This window comes from Desmodus rotundus, chromosome 1 (genome assembly GCF_022682495.2).
Source record: "Desmodus rotundus isolate HL8 chromosome 1, HLdesRot8A.1, whole genome shotgun sequence".
NCBI classification, from domain to species: Eukaryota; Metazoa; Chordata; class Mammalia; order Chiroptera; family Phyllostomidae; genus Desmodus; species Desmodus rotundus.
Window position 1 is genome coordinate 134,076,559 of NC_071387.1, and position 14,793 is coordinate 134,091,351.

At 40.6% G+C, this 14,793-nt stretch overlaps 1 protein-coding gene across 1 annotated transcript in view; it reads left to right on the forward strand.

Annotated features, from left to right (window-relative positions):
• The first annotated feature begins 5,220 nt into the window (after nt 1-5,220).
• LNPEP (leucyl and cystinyl aminopeptidase) overlaps nt 5,221-14,793 on the forward strand; it is a 100,738-nt gene continuing 91,165 nt past the window's right edge. The window contains exon 1 of the mRNA XM_024563311.4: nt 5,221-5,481. Within this exon, the coding sequence (XP_024419079.2) occupies nt 5,463-5,481 (19 nt within the window). The 5' untranslated portion in view covers nt 5,221-5,462. The remainder of the gene's footprint in view (nt 5,482-14,793) is intronic.

Sequence of the window (14,793 nt, forward strand, 5' to 3'; positions counted from 1 at the left end):
TGAAAATCAAATCTTTCTTGATGCTTATCTTCAACCTTATTTCTTTTAGACAGATGCTGTTATGACAAGTTTAATTGTGTTTACACAAAATCCATATGTTGAGGTTGTAACCCCCAGCACCTCGGAATGGGACTTTATTTGGAAATAGGGTGGTGGCAGTGTAATTAGTTAAGGTGAAATCATACTGGAGTAGGGTGATATGACTAGTGTTATTAAAAGGGAAATATGAACACAGATATACATGCAGGGAGAATGCCATGCGAAGACTAAAGTTACGCTGCCACAAGCCAAGGAACTACTAGAAGCCAGGAGAGAAGCCTGAACATATATCTTCCCCTGGTGCCTTCCAAGGGAGGGCCCTGATGACTCCTTGACCTTGACTTCTAGCCTCCAGAACTATGAGACAAAAATTTCTGTTGTTTAAGATTGTTATTGTTTTTTGGTTTTGTTTTTGTTTCTGTTTTTTACAGCAGCCATAACAAACTAATACAAATGTCTAAGATTTATTTTTCCATTTTAGTAGTTACTTTCAGGTCAAAGTTCAAGGTTTAATAATATATCTTTTTTTTTTGGCTTGTAATCCTAGTTATATTGATCAATTATATGAAAAATTGCATTGAATTCAGCTCTATTTTTACTTTTCTTGTAAAAAAAGTAAAGTGGCTTAGGGTTTAAAATATTATCAAAATATTATTAAAATATTAGTGTTTATAACTTTTAGTGAACATTTAGATTGCCTACCTGATATTTTGGTTGCTTAACCCCCTTTTACCCTTCTGAATAAGAAAAAGGACTTTGTCCACTGCCCCCCACCATCCCATATGAAATACAGAAACTGGTCCTAAACTCAGCCCTCCTAAACTGCTTTGTCCAAGAAACTGATCATGGTAACCTTGCTTTCATTTCCAGTGATTTGCTTAGAAATAAACAAAATGCAGTTTTGGCAATAAAACCTGAAGAGAATTCTAATGGGGCATTTCTGAGAAAAGTTTTCTTGCTCTTAAGAAAGACAAACCAGAGAAAAGGTTCCTTCCTCCTCCCTTGATGCAGCCTTTTCGACCTCATGGAACTCAGTGTTTCAGGAAATTGCTCCCAGAGTGGACAGAGTGAGAAGGTGAATTTTTTATAAGGTTAGAGAGCTGTGACTAAAGACTGCCTTATCTCTGGGCTTATGTGAGATGATAAGTTTCCTTCTTATTTAAAATGGTTTATTAGCATTTTGCTCTGTATTCCAAAGTATCTGAACTCATATAGAACTGTTCTTTCTTGATAACCTTTTGCTTTATTTGGCTGAGTGTTTTTTGCTAATGTCTAAGCTATGCAAGGACTCTGTTGGGTGATTATTCTGTTGTTTCTTTTTTTTTTTTTAGTGCTCTAAACATTTATGCCTAATTTGGTATAACTTCAAACATCACTAATTGATGCTGAGCATGTGTGCTGCAAGAGGGTTACCAGGGCAATGAGATACTGACTCCTTTCGTTCGTGGGATGGCTGAGTAGAGTCTAAAGTAGCTGGAAACCTCACAGTGGTCATCTTGTCCTGGCAGCAAACAGCATCCTCCACTTATTTAAGAGTCCTGAACAAATGTTTTCAAATGTATACACCGAATTAATGTATAGTTTAGTGCTTATTTCAAAATAATGAGAAAGAGCCCTGGCTGCTGTAGCTCAGTGGATTCAGTGCGGGCTGCAAACCAAAGGGTTGACAGTTCAATTCCTAGTCAGGGCACATGCCTGGGTTGCGGGTCAGGTCCCCAGTGGGGGCGTATGAGAGGCAACCACACATTGATGTTTCTCTCCCTCTCTTTCTCCCTCCCTTTCCCTCTCTCTAAAAATAAATAAATAAAATTTTAAAAAATTAGAACATTTAATACTGCTAAACCTAAAGTTGACACGGAATATCAATAAATTAAATTGGAATTTCAATTAAATAGTTAATGGGATAGCTTTCTATTAGCCTGAAGTTAGCTGTATTTCTCTTCATACCATATCCCTTTCACAGATCATTTTTATTTCCCTGTGGGAACAGGGAAGCAGCAGCAAATTTCAGGGCACTGGTTTAGAACAGAGGCCACCTGAGTCCCAGCCCCTGTCTGCCACTGGACTGTGAATAAATCTTCTAACCTTTCCAGATTTCGGTTCCCTCATCTGTTAAACTGAGGCTTGGATTAATGATCCAGGCCATACAAAGTGCTTTATTTTGATGGGGGGAAAAAGTTCTTATATTCATTGATTAGCAAGTTTGTTGCTTTTTTATAAGTAAATACTGTTTGTTATTTAAGGAGCTTGTATTTTTCTTTTTGCTATTTGTTATATTATACTTAGCCTTCCAATTTCTTTATTTTCAAGTGTTAAATGGTAGAAAGCAAGGATTCTAAAATAGTAGTGGGTATAGTAGATAATGTCACATTATCTCCTCTGATAATGAGTAGTAACTTCATAGCAATTTAAAGTATTATGCCCTTAAACTAAAGAGGAAGTTCTGTGTGGGAAGCTAGAAAGAGGTTAAAGACTGAAACATCATGGGTTTCAGCAGTGAATGTGTGAAATTGTGTTCCCTCATAAAGGCTTTATGAAGTCAAATGTAAAATGGTATCCAAAAAATAAAAAATCCAGAATAAAACAAAACACAATTCATTATTATTCTTTTGAGGGTAGGTAGGATCCTGAAACATTTTGGGTTTACATACTTTTATCTCCAATCCAAAACCAGAATTCTTTAAATCTTTAAATGGTTCTTAATGACTCTCTCTCCTTCCCCTCACCCCACCCCATGTAAGAATAGGAGGGATGGGAGGCAAGAGCTTGGCAAAGAAAGAATAAGGAAATTATTTGTCTCTTTGTCAAAGAAATCTCAGAAAGACATGATAATCCATCTATTAGTGCCATGGTGAAGCATTTTTACTGTAAGTCTCTGCAGAAATGAAATATTTAAGACAAAACACAAGATGATGTGTTTCATGCTGGAAAGCATAATAGACTCTAATTTACAGGTGAGGCGAGGGGATTTAGCAAGCTGTGGAGTTTTAAATATCTCTGATCCTAAGTACTTTGGTTGCAAAAATAACTCCAAAGGGAACTGACATGTCCTCAAACATGGGGAAGAGCCTCTTATCTAAGCAATACAATGTGCAGGGTCCTTTTAACAAGATCCAGTCCTGCATAAAATATCTGAACACTGATGCAACAGCTGAGCTTCACTTCCTATTTTTGGTTAAATTCCCTGGGGTGGGGGTGAGGGGCAGTCTAAAGGCTCTGATTATTTTTATTTAACAGTTAAGGGAGAACAGCTTTGAGGTATCATATGATACAGACACCTTTCCGGTACTGGTCACATACACACCATTTAGTATAGAATAAGGTAGATGGTCTCTGGAAGCGTGTTCAACATTGCAAGTTAACTAGAACTCTAAATACCATTGCATCCATCCCCATATTCATTCAAAACTTTATTGCAATTATCTGGGGATTAGGAAGACAGTCCTTGAAAAAGATAATGACCATGCCTTTACACAGCTTGCATTCTCGAGAGAGAGAGTTTGATAATAATAAAGCAACAAACGAAAACATTGTTTCAGAGAGTAATGAGTGCTCTAAGAAAATTAAGCAGTAGTCCATGTTTGTGCTTATTTTCGACTATGTGGTCAGGAAAGGGCTCTCTAGAGTTGACATTTGAGTTGAGACCTAAATGACAAGAAGGAACCAGCAGGCAAATTACCAGTCAGAAGGAACAGTGCTTGCGCGAACAACGTGCTTGGATGGAACTTGGCTACTTCCAGGAACTCCAAGAAGCCCTTTGTGGCCAAAGCCATGATCACGTGTAGGAGATGAGGTCCCCAGAATAAGGTAGAGTTTCTTTTTTATTCTAAGCGTGATTGTTGTCCATTGGAGGTTTTAAAGTGGAGTAGGAAGTGTGTAATTTAACACAATTGACATTTACTATATAACATTGCACTTCAGTTTTACTTCTTCTAAATCTGATGTCTAATTCCCGTGCGGGTCAAATAACACCCCTGCCGTTCCCTATTCAACCAGGCTGTTTTGCGCTCATGGGCTTGTTTGCAACCGATGCCCTGCGCCCTGCTGTTGACAGCCTCTGAGGAGCGTGTGACAGTTGGCAGGCTCAATGAGGCACAGCCTAAGCCAAATTGCGGCAGCGGCCAGGGATACGGATAGGATTGAGTGGGGGAGAAGCAGAGGTCGGGTCTGGAAGGGCTGCGGCCTTCCCTGTGAGAGTAGCAGCAGCGGTGCGCAGCGCACACGGAGCTAGGGATGAGGGAGCCGGCCTGATGAGCCTCCCCGGGCTCACGGCCCCTTAGTTGCTCCATCCCCAAGGTTTGCCAGGACTGCCCAGATTTGACATCGGAAACAATGGTGGCAAGGGGCTGGAGGCAAAGGCGCCAAGGCTGGGAGGGCAGGGATGGTTAAGGGAGCTTCTGCTTCTCTGGTCTAGCTCCATCTGCCTAGGCCGAGGACCCCAGCGGTGGCACCCCTCAGAGCCGCAGGTGTTGATTTAGAGCTGGCTCCTGCTAGTCTTCTGATCACATTCTGCGGCGGCCAAGGACTCCGGCTTATCCAGCCCCGGGTTTTGTGATTCGCCGGCCTTAGAGGCCACGCTGGAACTGCTAGCCCGGGGATAGGTTCCCTGGGCATCCCCCACCCCCTCCTGCCTTCAGTCTCTTGGGTTACACCCACTTGGGACCAAACCATAGCAGGCCAGCAGCCCTGCCTAGACGGTCCACAGCGCCACCTCTTTCGAGCTTTGGTGAAGTGAGCTCCCGAAGCCGCTCTCCAGTTCGGGGAGCGACCCTTCACCCGCAGGCTCCTGCTCTGCCTTCAGATCTCCGCTACAGTGGCACCTCCCAGCCAGTCCTGTCTTCACCGAGCCACCCGAATTAGCGCCCCGCTTACTCTCCATCACATCACCCTGATTTAGTGCTCAGCGGAGCGGTTATTTCAGCCTTGTGTATCTTCTGCGTTTGTATATTGCCTGTTTCCGGAATGTCTGCTTCACGGGGCAACGACTGTGTTTTCCTACAGTGGTGCTGAGTTCTGGGAGCCTAGGATCGTGCTGGCCTGGACACAGTAGGCTTCCTGTTTGTTGAATGACTGAAAGTGGGCCTGTAGAGACTTAGAGCTGGCTTCCCTGACGGGGGCGTGGCTTGTTTACACCCCGCCCCTGGGCCCGCCCTCTGCTCTAACCCGCTTCAACCCTTCCTGTCCCGGAGTTGGCTTCAGGCCTTTGAGAAGCATTTTTCTCTTTCCTCCCTCGCATTTTCTGCAGCTGTCGCGAAAACCCGGCAAGGCGGACCCGCAGAGCTGCGGAGCGGCGCCGCCCCTGGCAGCACCTCCCGAACATCACTGGGTGGCCGCGCTGGGCATGCTCAGTCTGCGGGGCCGCTTCAGCCCTCCGTGTAGGAAGCTAGGGCGCTCCGGCTGTACGGAGCCGAGGCGGGGGGAAAATGGAGCCCTTCACCAGTGGTGAGTGGGCAGCCGGAGGGCCTGGGACCGGAGCTCTGGAGCCCAGAGGACTGTGGGCAGTCGGAACCCGAGGGGTCGGGATGCAGTCGTTCCCACCATGGGTTTTCTGCGAGGGTTTGGGGGCTGGGAGGTGGGACTGGGGGAGGCAGCTGGAGGCTGGGAACAGGGGTCCCGCGGAGCCCGATGCGGGCGGGGGGGGGGGGGGGGGGGCTGGCGTGAAGGTCAGCGCCGCAGCCTTCCTGGGTGGGGATGGGGGACGTCGGGTGCGGCTGGACCGGATTCTCCGCCGGGCGGCCAGGTGGGCGAACGGCAAAGTTTGGGCTGCGGTACGCAGCGGAGGGGAAGTGGGAAAGTTGGCCGCACGGTTTGCCCCAATACGGTGGTGTGCGTCACGGCCTCTGCCCGGGCTAACTTTGGTGCCGCGCTGGGGGCTGTCCCCCTGTCCTTCAGCGAGTTGCGGGGTGACTTTTCCTAATAGGACGGGGTGGGTTCGGGAGCTTGCCGGTTAATTTAGGGGAAGGAAGGGAAAGTTGGGGGCAGGCTTGCCTGCGCCCTGCTCGGGGCCGAGGCGCTGCCCGCCCGCACCGCCACCCTCGCGTCTGTTGCCGAGGCGCTGCGCAGGGCGTTCGGGCTTCCTTCCCCGCTCCCGGTAACGTTAGTTTTTCGGTGGGAGGCTCATTAGATACGGAGAGTCCCTCACGGTGATATCACAATGTGACTTGAGGGGAGAGTCAGAGCAGGAGCTTGCGGGATATCCTACAACAGTCACAGCCCTTTATTGAATGGAGAGAATAAATCCCGCCCTAGTTAAAACGATGGCTTTTGTTTGGCACAGAAGTGCCTGAGTTACAATATAAGGGTGAGATGCCTAACCATTTTGCGGCGTTCGTTATATGGATTCTGTTTTGGGATAGAAAGTAGGAAAACTGCCATCAAGGGATAATTCACACTTAAAGAGAGAATTCATTTTCTAGTTGACATGTTTTCCTGCTCGTGGTTGGTTACTTCAGGTAGTTTGTCATGGTGATAGAAGCCAAGTCTACCGCTGCTTGGGTGGGTCCCTGTCACCCAAGTAGAAACATTGTCCACTGTACATCCCAAACACCATCCTGACTTCGTTGTACGTTGTGCTTCATTCATGGGCTTGTGAACTAATTATATTCTTCCTGTTTCTACTTCATGATGCTTTATTCTACTGCCATCTTCCTGTCTGTACTGTTTAATCAGGCTTAATGACGGCAACTTTAATTATAAATCTTCTTGTTCAGGTTCTATTTGTAATCACTAAGGCTCTAAGATGAGTCTGGTAAAGTTACTAAGACAATTAAGAAAGAGTGGAACAGAAAAGAACCTTGAAGACCATCTAGTAGTTTAGTGGAATATATGTTTAATATAGAGCATTAAATCCTTTCCTATGACTCTTCCAAGGCTTTTTCTTTGTTCTAAGTAGAATGCTCGGAGCTTCCATCTATGTCGGATGTTAAATATGAAATTTCGCTTAAATTAAAAAAATGTTTCCACGGCGAGGCCAGGTCATCCATTTGGTCAAGAGCATGGCTAGCTGATTTTGTGAACCCGTGCCAACAGAATGAAAGTATATTCTCAAGTCTTAAAATTGGAGCCTTTTCTTCTCTCTTAGAACATGCTCCCCTCGATATGAATGTTTACAAATTGCTACATTTGGGAAGGCAGTGGAAAAGTCCTACAGACGAGATCAAAAAAGAAGCAAACCTTCAACTTTCGTGTAGGAAATTGGATTTCTAATCCTTTCCTGTCTTCCAGATTTTCAGTGTGTGTTAGAGATAGTTTGGCAATGCAGTGTTTTAGTTAATGTAAATCCTTTACCAAGGAGAGTAGAAACTACGTTTGAAGTCACAAGAAATGAGCTCCTAGCAATTTGAGGTACTTTTCAGGTTTAAGGTGTTTTTTTTTTAAATTTCAGAAGTTTTGAAGGATAACTGTAGAATTTTCTAGTGTTTTCAAGCAGGACATCTTTGTACTTAATCCTTTTGAGTACAAAGCATGTGTACATTTAATTCTTCTCCTGTAGGTCTGGGTGTTCTGGTGTAGAGTAGTTCATTATCCACAGAATTTATGAGTGCAGGAATTGTCAAGGTTGGTATTGGCTTTTGTTTCAAATTCATGCTCTTTTAGTGAAATCTTCACTGCTTACACTTTCTCATGTATCCTGTATGTGGAAAGAGTTGTGAGAGCTTAACAAAGACATTTTTAGTTTCAGGACCACATATCTTTCAGTTAAAATTTGTCAATGGTTCTACCCTGTGCCCTATAAATTTGTAAAAAAGGCAAATTTAGTTTCTGTTTTGTCATTTTGGCTTTCTGTACTCATCTATTCCAGTAGGACTTTCTGTACTTTGTTAAAACTTGCTCCTGCCGTTCTTTTTTCTTGGGCCCTGCTCTTTGCCTGCTGATAATGTGAACATCCTCTGTTAACCTGTCCAGATAACACTGCTCTAACCCATTTAATATGCACATCTCCAGAAAAGGCTTATAAAGAGGAACCTTAGTGCCAGGAATTCCCATTCGGCTCAGGAGATATATTTGGTCTTGCCCTGGGGAGGGACTGCTATTATGCTGAAGATTGTACATCCATACTGGTTTTGGATCTTTGGTGAGTTTTTTGCGGGGTGGGGATGGGGGTGAGATGTGCTAGACCAGTACTCAAGAGTTTTAACAGTAATTATTATGTCCTGCTAGGCAGGTAGAGAGAAGTGAAACTACTAGAAAGTAGTGATTTATATATTATCAAAAAACAAACCCAAAAAGTGGTGGCAGCTCTCCAGACCTTTGGATAGATGTACTGTTGTAGATTAGGACAAGTTATTATTTGATGACTGTCAAGCTTTATTTGTCCTCCCTTGCGCATTCAGGGTTGGGGTATTTCAGAGTAACTTAAATTTTTATTAAGGAATATAAACGCCAGGGCTCACCCTCAGAATCTGATTGAGGACGTCTGAGACTGTTGAGCCTAGGAATATGTGACTTCATTTTGAGGATGTTAGAATTGTTCACCAGAAGGTAGAAGAGCCAGGATTTGGAGGTGTATTGCCAGAGAAGGACTTTTTACCCTTATGTGTGGTGTTGTGTGTGTGTATGTGTATTTTCCCCCTATGCTTTGTAGGCTTAAAGGAAATCTAGAGGGCAAAAAAGCATTGATATTTTGAAGTCCCAAACTGAAAACATAATTCAAACAGTTAGTCATTTTGTTTTCATATGAACAAAGCCCCCAGAAATTTCTTTAGCACTACAGCCTGGTGCATAATCAAACAGGGGGACTTTCCTGTCTTACAAAATTATTTTTGTTTTTGTTTTCAAATGCAATGCAATTGAAAGTATTTCCCAACTTCCATAATGAGAAGTCTGGACAATAAAGTAGATATTCATGGGTTATAAGGCAGTATGAAATTGTGATTTCATCTTTTTATGTTATAGAATAATAATTGTCCTATAGCATACATTTAAAAAATTTTAGCATCATTATCAAAAGTGTGAGCTTACCACATTTTGTTTATATGTTTTACATCTTTTGTTCTATGATAAATTACTACATTGAGAGAAAACCCTTAAGAAATGGAAGATAGGAGTTTTTCTGTCTGATGGAATGTAAGTTATATTGTTTTTAACCCATCTGTCTTGTTTTTATTTTAGTTAAGGGAAATAGGGACTATATAGAAATTGAGTGTTAACACTTAATAGTCTAAGGTTGAGGCAGAAACTAGATAAACCAATTCAGTTTTTAACTGGGAAGCGGTGGTTGAAAATTTCTTTGCTTTACACAACCACCTCCAAAAAAGAGTGTCTTGAAACAAGATAAACAACATAGTTTAGATGCAATTGAAACCAGTGATTATCATTTATCTGTAGATGATCCTTGAGAACTCAGCCTGAAAGATATATAACCAGAAAGATTGGTTATGAGGAAATTATCATATAAAAATAAGCAAGAGGTGATTTTCTCCTCAGTAATTCAGTTGGGTACCACTTTTTGAATGCCCATTACAAAGTAGATTTTCTGTTAAGCGTGGTTATAAAAATCCCACAATTCTGTCATCAGATAATGTTAACCTCAGTGAGAGATATGAAATGCAAGAATCTAGCTTTATTCTCATGCTGATATATAGAAGTGAAAAAGCAATGAAAGTTTAAGACAGTTTTCTAATTATGAAATCAATGTACAGGGTTGTCTTTATAACCTGTTCGTATAACATCTGTCACCAATAAGTTCACATTTCTACTGTAAATATTCCTGTTAGGAAACAACAGCATTTTGACCCTCTGTAAAAGTATTAGGAAATCTGAGAATTTGGGATGGAGCTGCATTAGACCCCTGCTTCCTGACAGTTGAGGTGAGGAGGATGGTGCAGACATGTTCTATAAATTTGTTACCTAACATCTTGAAAACTGTAGGTGGTTGGAGGTGGTGCAAATACTACTAAGCCTTTCCATAATACCAGTGAAGCAACAAGAGAAAGTTTTTTTTTCTTTTTTTAAAATTTGAATCAATAGACAGGCACCTTTTCTGAGAGTTCACAGGAAACAAGGATTGGAAATAGAGGGAAATTTGGAAGCCCTTCGATAGTGCAGTTCCTGTGTATCTAGTAGCTTTTTTAGAGAAGGCTGCTCGTTGCCCTAGTGTTCCTGTGCAGTTATTGGGACAGAAGGAGCTCCTGTGTCGATGCAAGCGTGGCCAGGATTCCTCTGTACGCTGATTCATTATTGTAATCCATTTGTGATTGTCCTGGGAGGTCCCGTAGGACTTGGACTCTAAAGATTTTCAGGGAAACTTGGGACTTAGTAGAATTAATGATGAGGATGAAAGAAATGTAGAGATTTTGGGTAAAGGATGAAGCTGATAGGCAGAGATTTTCAAAATGGCCATGCCTTGAGCCTTGTTCAGAGAGTGAGACACTGTTGAATGAGGCTGAAAGAGAGAATCAGAGTTGGAAGGGGTGGTAGGTGGATCTGGTGGGACAAAATAAGTTGAGGGGCGAGGGGAATGAATGAGTTGAGATTGGCATTTGGAGGCCCTGGAAGGAGATAGAAAACATTTGCCATGAGTTTAATCATTCAATGTACTTCTTTCTTTCACAGTCAAAAATTCATTTACTTGTAAGTTAGGACTGTTCACTTTCATGAAAGTTTTAAATTTCAAGGAAAAAAGTACAGAGGACTGTAGAGTCATTGAACTTGAGGTACCATCCTGGTGGCAGTGACTGTTCTTTATTTCCTGGTTTTACTTCATTTTTCTACTGATGTTTACGGTTGAATAATGAGCCAAATAATTTTTTTAAACTCCAAGATTAGCATCTAAACTAGGAGGAAACCAGTTCTTTTGCCAAATAAAGAAAATTCAGGCTTCCAAGGAAGTTTGAAAAACAATGGAAAATCAAGTTCAACTGTAGAAGATCCTTTGAAGTTCTTTTCCTTTTAAGAGTGTTTTCCTTAATGAAGGTCTTCCTGGGCATTCCTCCCGTGTATTTTAAGAATGCAGTCACCAAAACAAAACTCAAGCCAATTGTCTGTATTTCTGTAGGTTAGGGGGCTGGGTGGTCCAGTCTTCTCCAATCTCCCTGTACTCTTGGGGGAGGTCAAGCCAATGATCTGGGATGAAGGGAGTAAAAGGCTTCCTGATGATTCTGTGGGGAGAGCTTCATAAGCTGGGAGAACAGGAGAATGGGAAGTGCGGTGAGAGAATTGGTATCTGCGGGTTGGTTGTGCTCCTTTCCTTCCTGATCCCACAGCGATGGTGACCTGAACCGTGTGGTAATGTTTCCCAGACAACTACCTCAGATGTCATAGAGGAACTTTCTGGTGGGCAAGGGGGCTTTGGTTCATAGTATTTCTCACATCTGCAACTTATTTTATAAGATTTAAAACAGTTGTTAGAATATCACCTCAACAGCATTACATTATCCTATGTTTCTCTTTAGAGGAAAAATGCACGGAAGTTTGGGAGTAATTGAGTAGAGTAAGTAAATGTTTAAAACATCTTTAAGTTGCTTTGGGTCATGTGATTTGAAATCAGAAAGTAGTGTAATCCTTGTTATGTTTCTTCTTGTTCCATAACTGTTGAAAGGGCCTCAGTGGTTAGGTAAGGGAGTCCGCTGTGGCCCTTGGGGTCTGATTTATCAATATCAAGTCCATGAGTTTGAGGTAGTTCCCCTTATAAGTATTAGCAGTCATTTTTCTGCTTTTGGAACTAAATGCTAAGTATCTAACCAACCCTTTGGGCCACTGACATGTCCTTACATATCTAGATGGGGAGGCTAGATTAAGAAAACAACTCAGACTGAGCATAGAGTATTGGGTGTTAGTGGGAATAAAAAATGTATTGCTCTTTAAAACAGCAGCCTCACTTCCATCTGCATCAATCCAGGCTAGTGAGGCTTGGTAATTTTCCAGTTGGAGGAAGCACACAGAAAAATAATTGAATGTAGAAGAGAGGGTATAATCTGAATGGAGGTTAGATAAGAAATAGGGTATGTTGGGTTAGATAGAAATAAGTTACCTTTGTTCAAATTCATTTGTTCATTGCAGTTGGCTGCATAGTTCTGTTTTAATTAATTGCCAATTTGAGAAACACCATAGAGATAAAGACTTGAAGAATTCATGCATAGAAACTTTCCTTAGCAGATAATCAAATAACTTTGATGACTGGTAGAAAAAAATGTGGTTACAATCCAGAGTTTTGGATAATCATCACTTTTTTTTTTAAATGGGTTGATGATAAACTGACCCTCATTAAGTTTTAAATTGTTGGCAAAATCTTTGCTATAGAGATTTAAGACTATCATTTACTTGTGTTTTATCAGTCTGATAAGTCAGATGGAAAAGTATTTCAGAGAATTATCAGCAGAATGTTTTGTTCAAATCTCTCTTAGATCAAGTCTAGCATATATGTTTACTAATTGAAGTACTTTCTAACTCATAAGCATTCTGTGTACAATGAAGTGTTCTTACACATTTGTTTTGCAGATCTCATTCAATGATATGCATTCTCTATTAAGTCACTTACAGGTATTCATTATGCCTAATGCCATTTTTCATTTTAAATAAGGGATTATGGTAGATTAACATTATGTTGAAATTATATTCAGGTAGTTGATGGAATTAAAAATAAACTTTTTAAATTTAGATCTTTAAAAGATATTTGCCACTTTGTAGATTTGCTTGAGAGATTAAGGAGCATAACTATTTAGGCATTATTGACAATTTCAACTGCTTTTTATAGCCGAATCATTCTAAGAGGTGCCATGAGGATTGTCTAGGATTGTGGGACCTATGTTATGAAGAAAGATTAAAAAAAAATATTGTGAGCCCTGGCTCGTATGGCTCAGTGGATTGAGTGCAAACTGTGAACCAAAGGGTCGCTGGCTCAATTCCCCGTCAGGGCACATGCCTGGGTTGCCGGCCAGGTGTCCAGTGGGGGTGCATGTGAGAGGCAACCACTCATTGATGTTTCTCTCCTCTTTCTCCCTCCCTTCCTCTCTCTCTAAAAATAATAAAATCTTTAAACTAAAAAATATTGTGAAAAAGTTTGATATAAATATAAACATTAGGGTAAGCAATTTAGCCTAGGAAAGGGAAAGAAAATTGAAAATTAAGGTCAAATAACTTTATTTCCCCTTATGAGGATGTTGGCTAACTTTGAAATGGCAAAAAAGCATGTCTGATTAATATCATAATGATAAATATAAGGATGAGGAATGCTGTTTTGTCTGTATTCTTCAGTCCATGGAATAGTATGTTCCTCTTGTTAACTTGATGATTTTTAGGTGTCCCCTAGCCAGAAATTCTACTAGAGTATTTTTCCTGTGGGCTCTACAATGTTTTTGAATGCTGGTGGTTCAGTAGAAATAAATGGTATTTACTAGAGCTTTGTATATTATTGTAAATTTTATTTTTCTTTTGGCTCTATAGTAAGTCCATTGTAGATAACAACCAGAGAAAATAAATACAGAAATGCATATGTGTATATGTATATGCATATTTATTTATTGGAAGATATTATACAAAAATGTTTTTAGAAAAGGTATGCTTTGGGCTCACTTCTATTTTATTGAAACCAGATAGTACTGGGGTTTAAATCTACTTATATTTTTTGCTTTATTTCCCCCTTTTTTGTGTGTTGAATTTCTTCCTTTTTAAATCATGCTAATAGTTTTTCTTCATCTCTTATTTTGTTCACCAGGACTTAACATAGAACAAACCAAAATTAGTTTTCCATGTCTCCTTGGAAAGTCAGGAGTTGGGGTCAGAGAAGAGCACAGAGTGAATATTTTAGTACAGATTCTTCTTGCATACCATTTTAGACTGCTGTAATTAACAGGTATTTATAACATTTGTTTTTGACATATCCCCACATACCTCTTTTTAAAAATACAATAGTTTTTTAAAAACATGCCCCCCTCAAATAAATACATTAAAATATACATTAATTGTATGCTAACCTGTGTCAAGCTTTGTTCTTAAAGCTGTAGTACAAAATGAGTGCAGCATGGTCTCTGTTTTTGAGGAGCTTATAGTCCAGCAGAGTTAAGTTTTAAAAAAGGTACATGAACACACAAAATAATACATTCTCTTAAAAACCTCAGGCTTCTCTAAGAAGCACAGGTCCCATACTATACCACTTTCCTTAGATCCACTTAGTTTTGTACTTTTAGTTTTTCATTTTGGAGATCTGTCCATGATGATGGTAGACCTGTCTCTCTCTCTCTCTCTCTCATTTTTATGACAGCCATATACTGTTCCATAATATGGAAGAGTGATTCAGATGGCTGCATTCAAACCCTGGCTCCTTACTATTAACTCTGTGATTCTTATTTAAAGATAATAGCAAGATGTTCTACTATGTTTAGTTGAAAGACTAAAAAAAAATATGCACAGAAACTCAAACTTTTATTGTTTTTAGCTGAGGTCTAAGATACGTGGCGGTTTGACATACTCCAGCCATAGTGAGATTTTCAAAATTGGAAAACAAATGGTATTTTTTACATCTTGTCTACTGAAGGCTTCAGGCCAGTCAGTATAGGAGGATTCTTTTAATTTCATATTTATTAACAGTTATCATGTATCTGTAACACTTTCAGGGAAGTGTTGCATAAGAGTAGAATAGAGGAGCTATTCATTTCTACATGCAATTTGATTCTGGCTTAGATGTGTGTTTCTGGTTCCTTTAAGCAAATGTAATAATATGCAACACCTCATTCATACAAGTAGAACTTGTTTCAGTCTTAGATTAGGTATTAAATATATTTTGTCTGTTAGTTGGGGTTGAAGTAGTTAGGAATT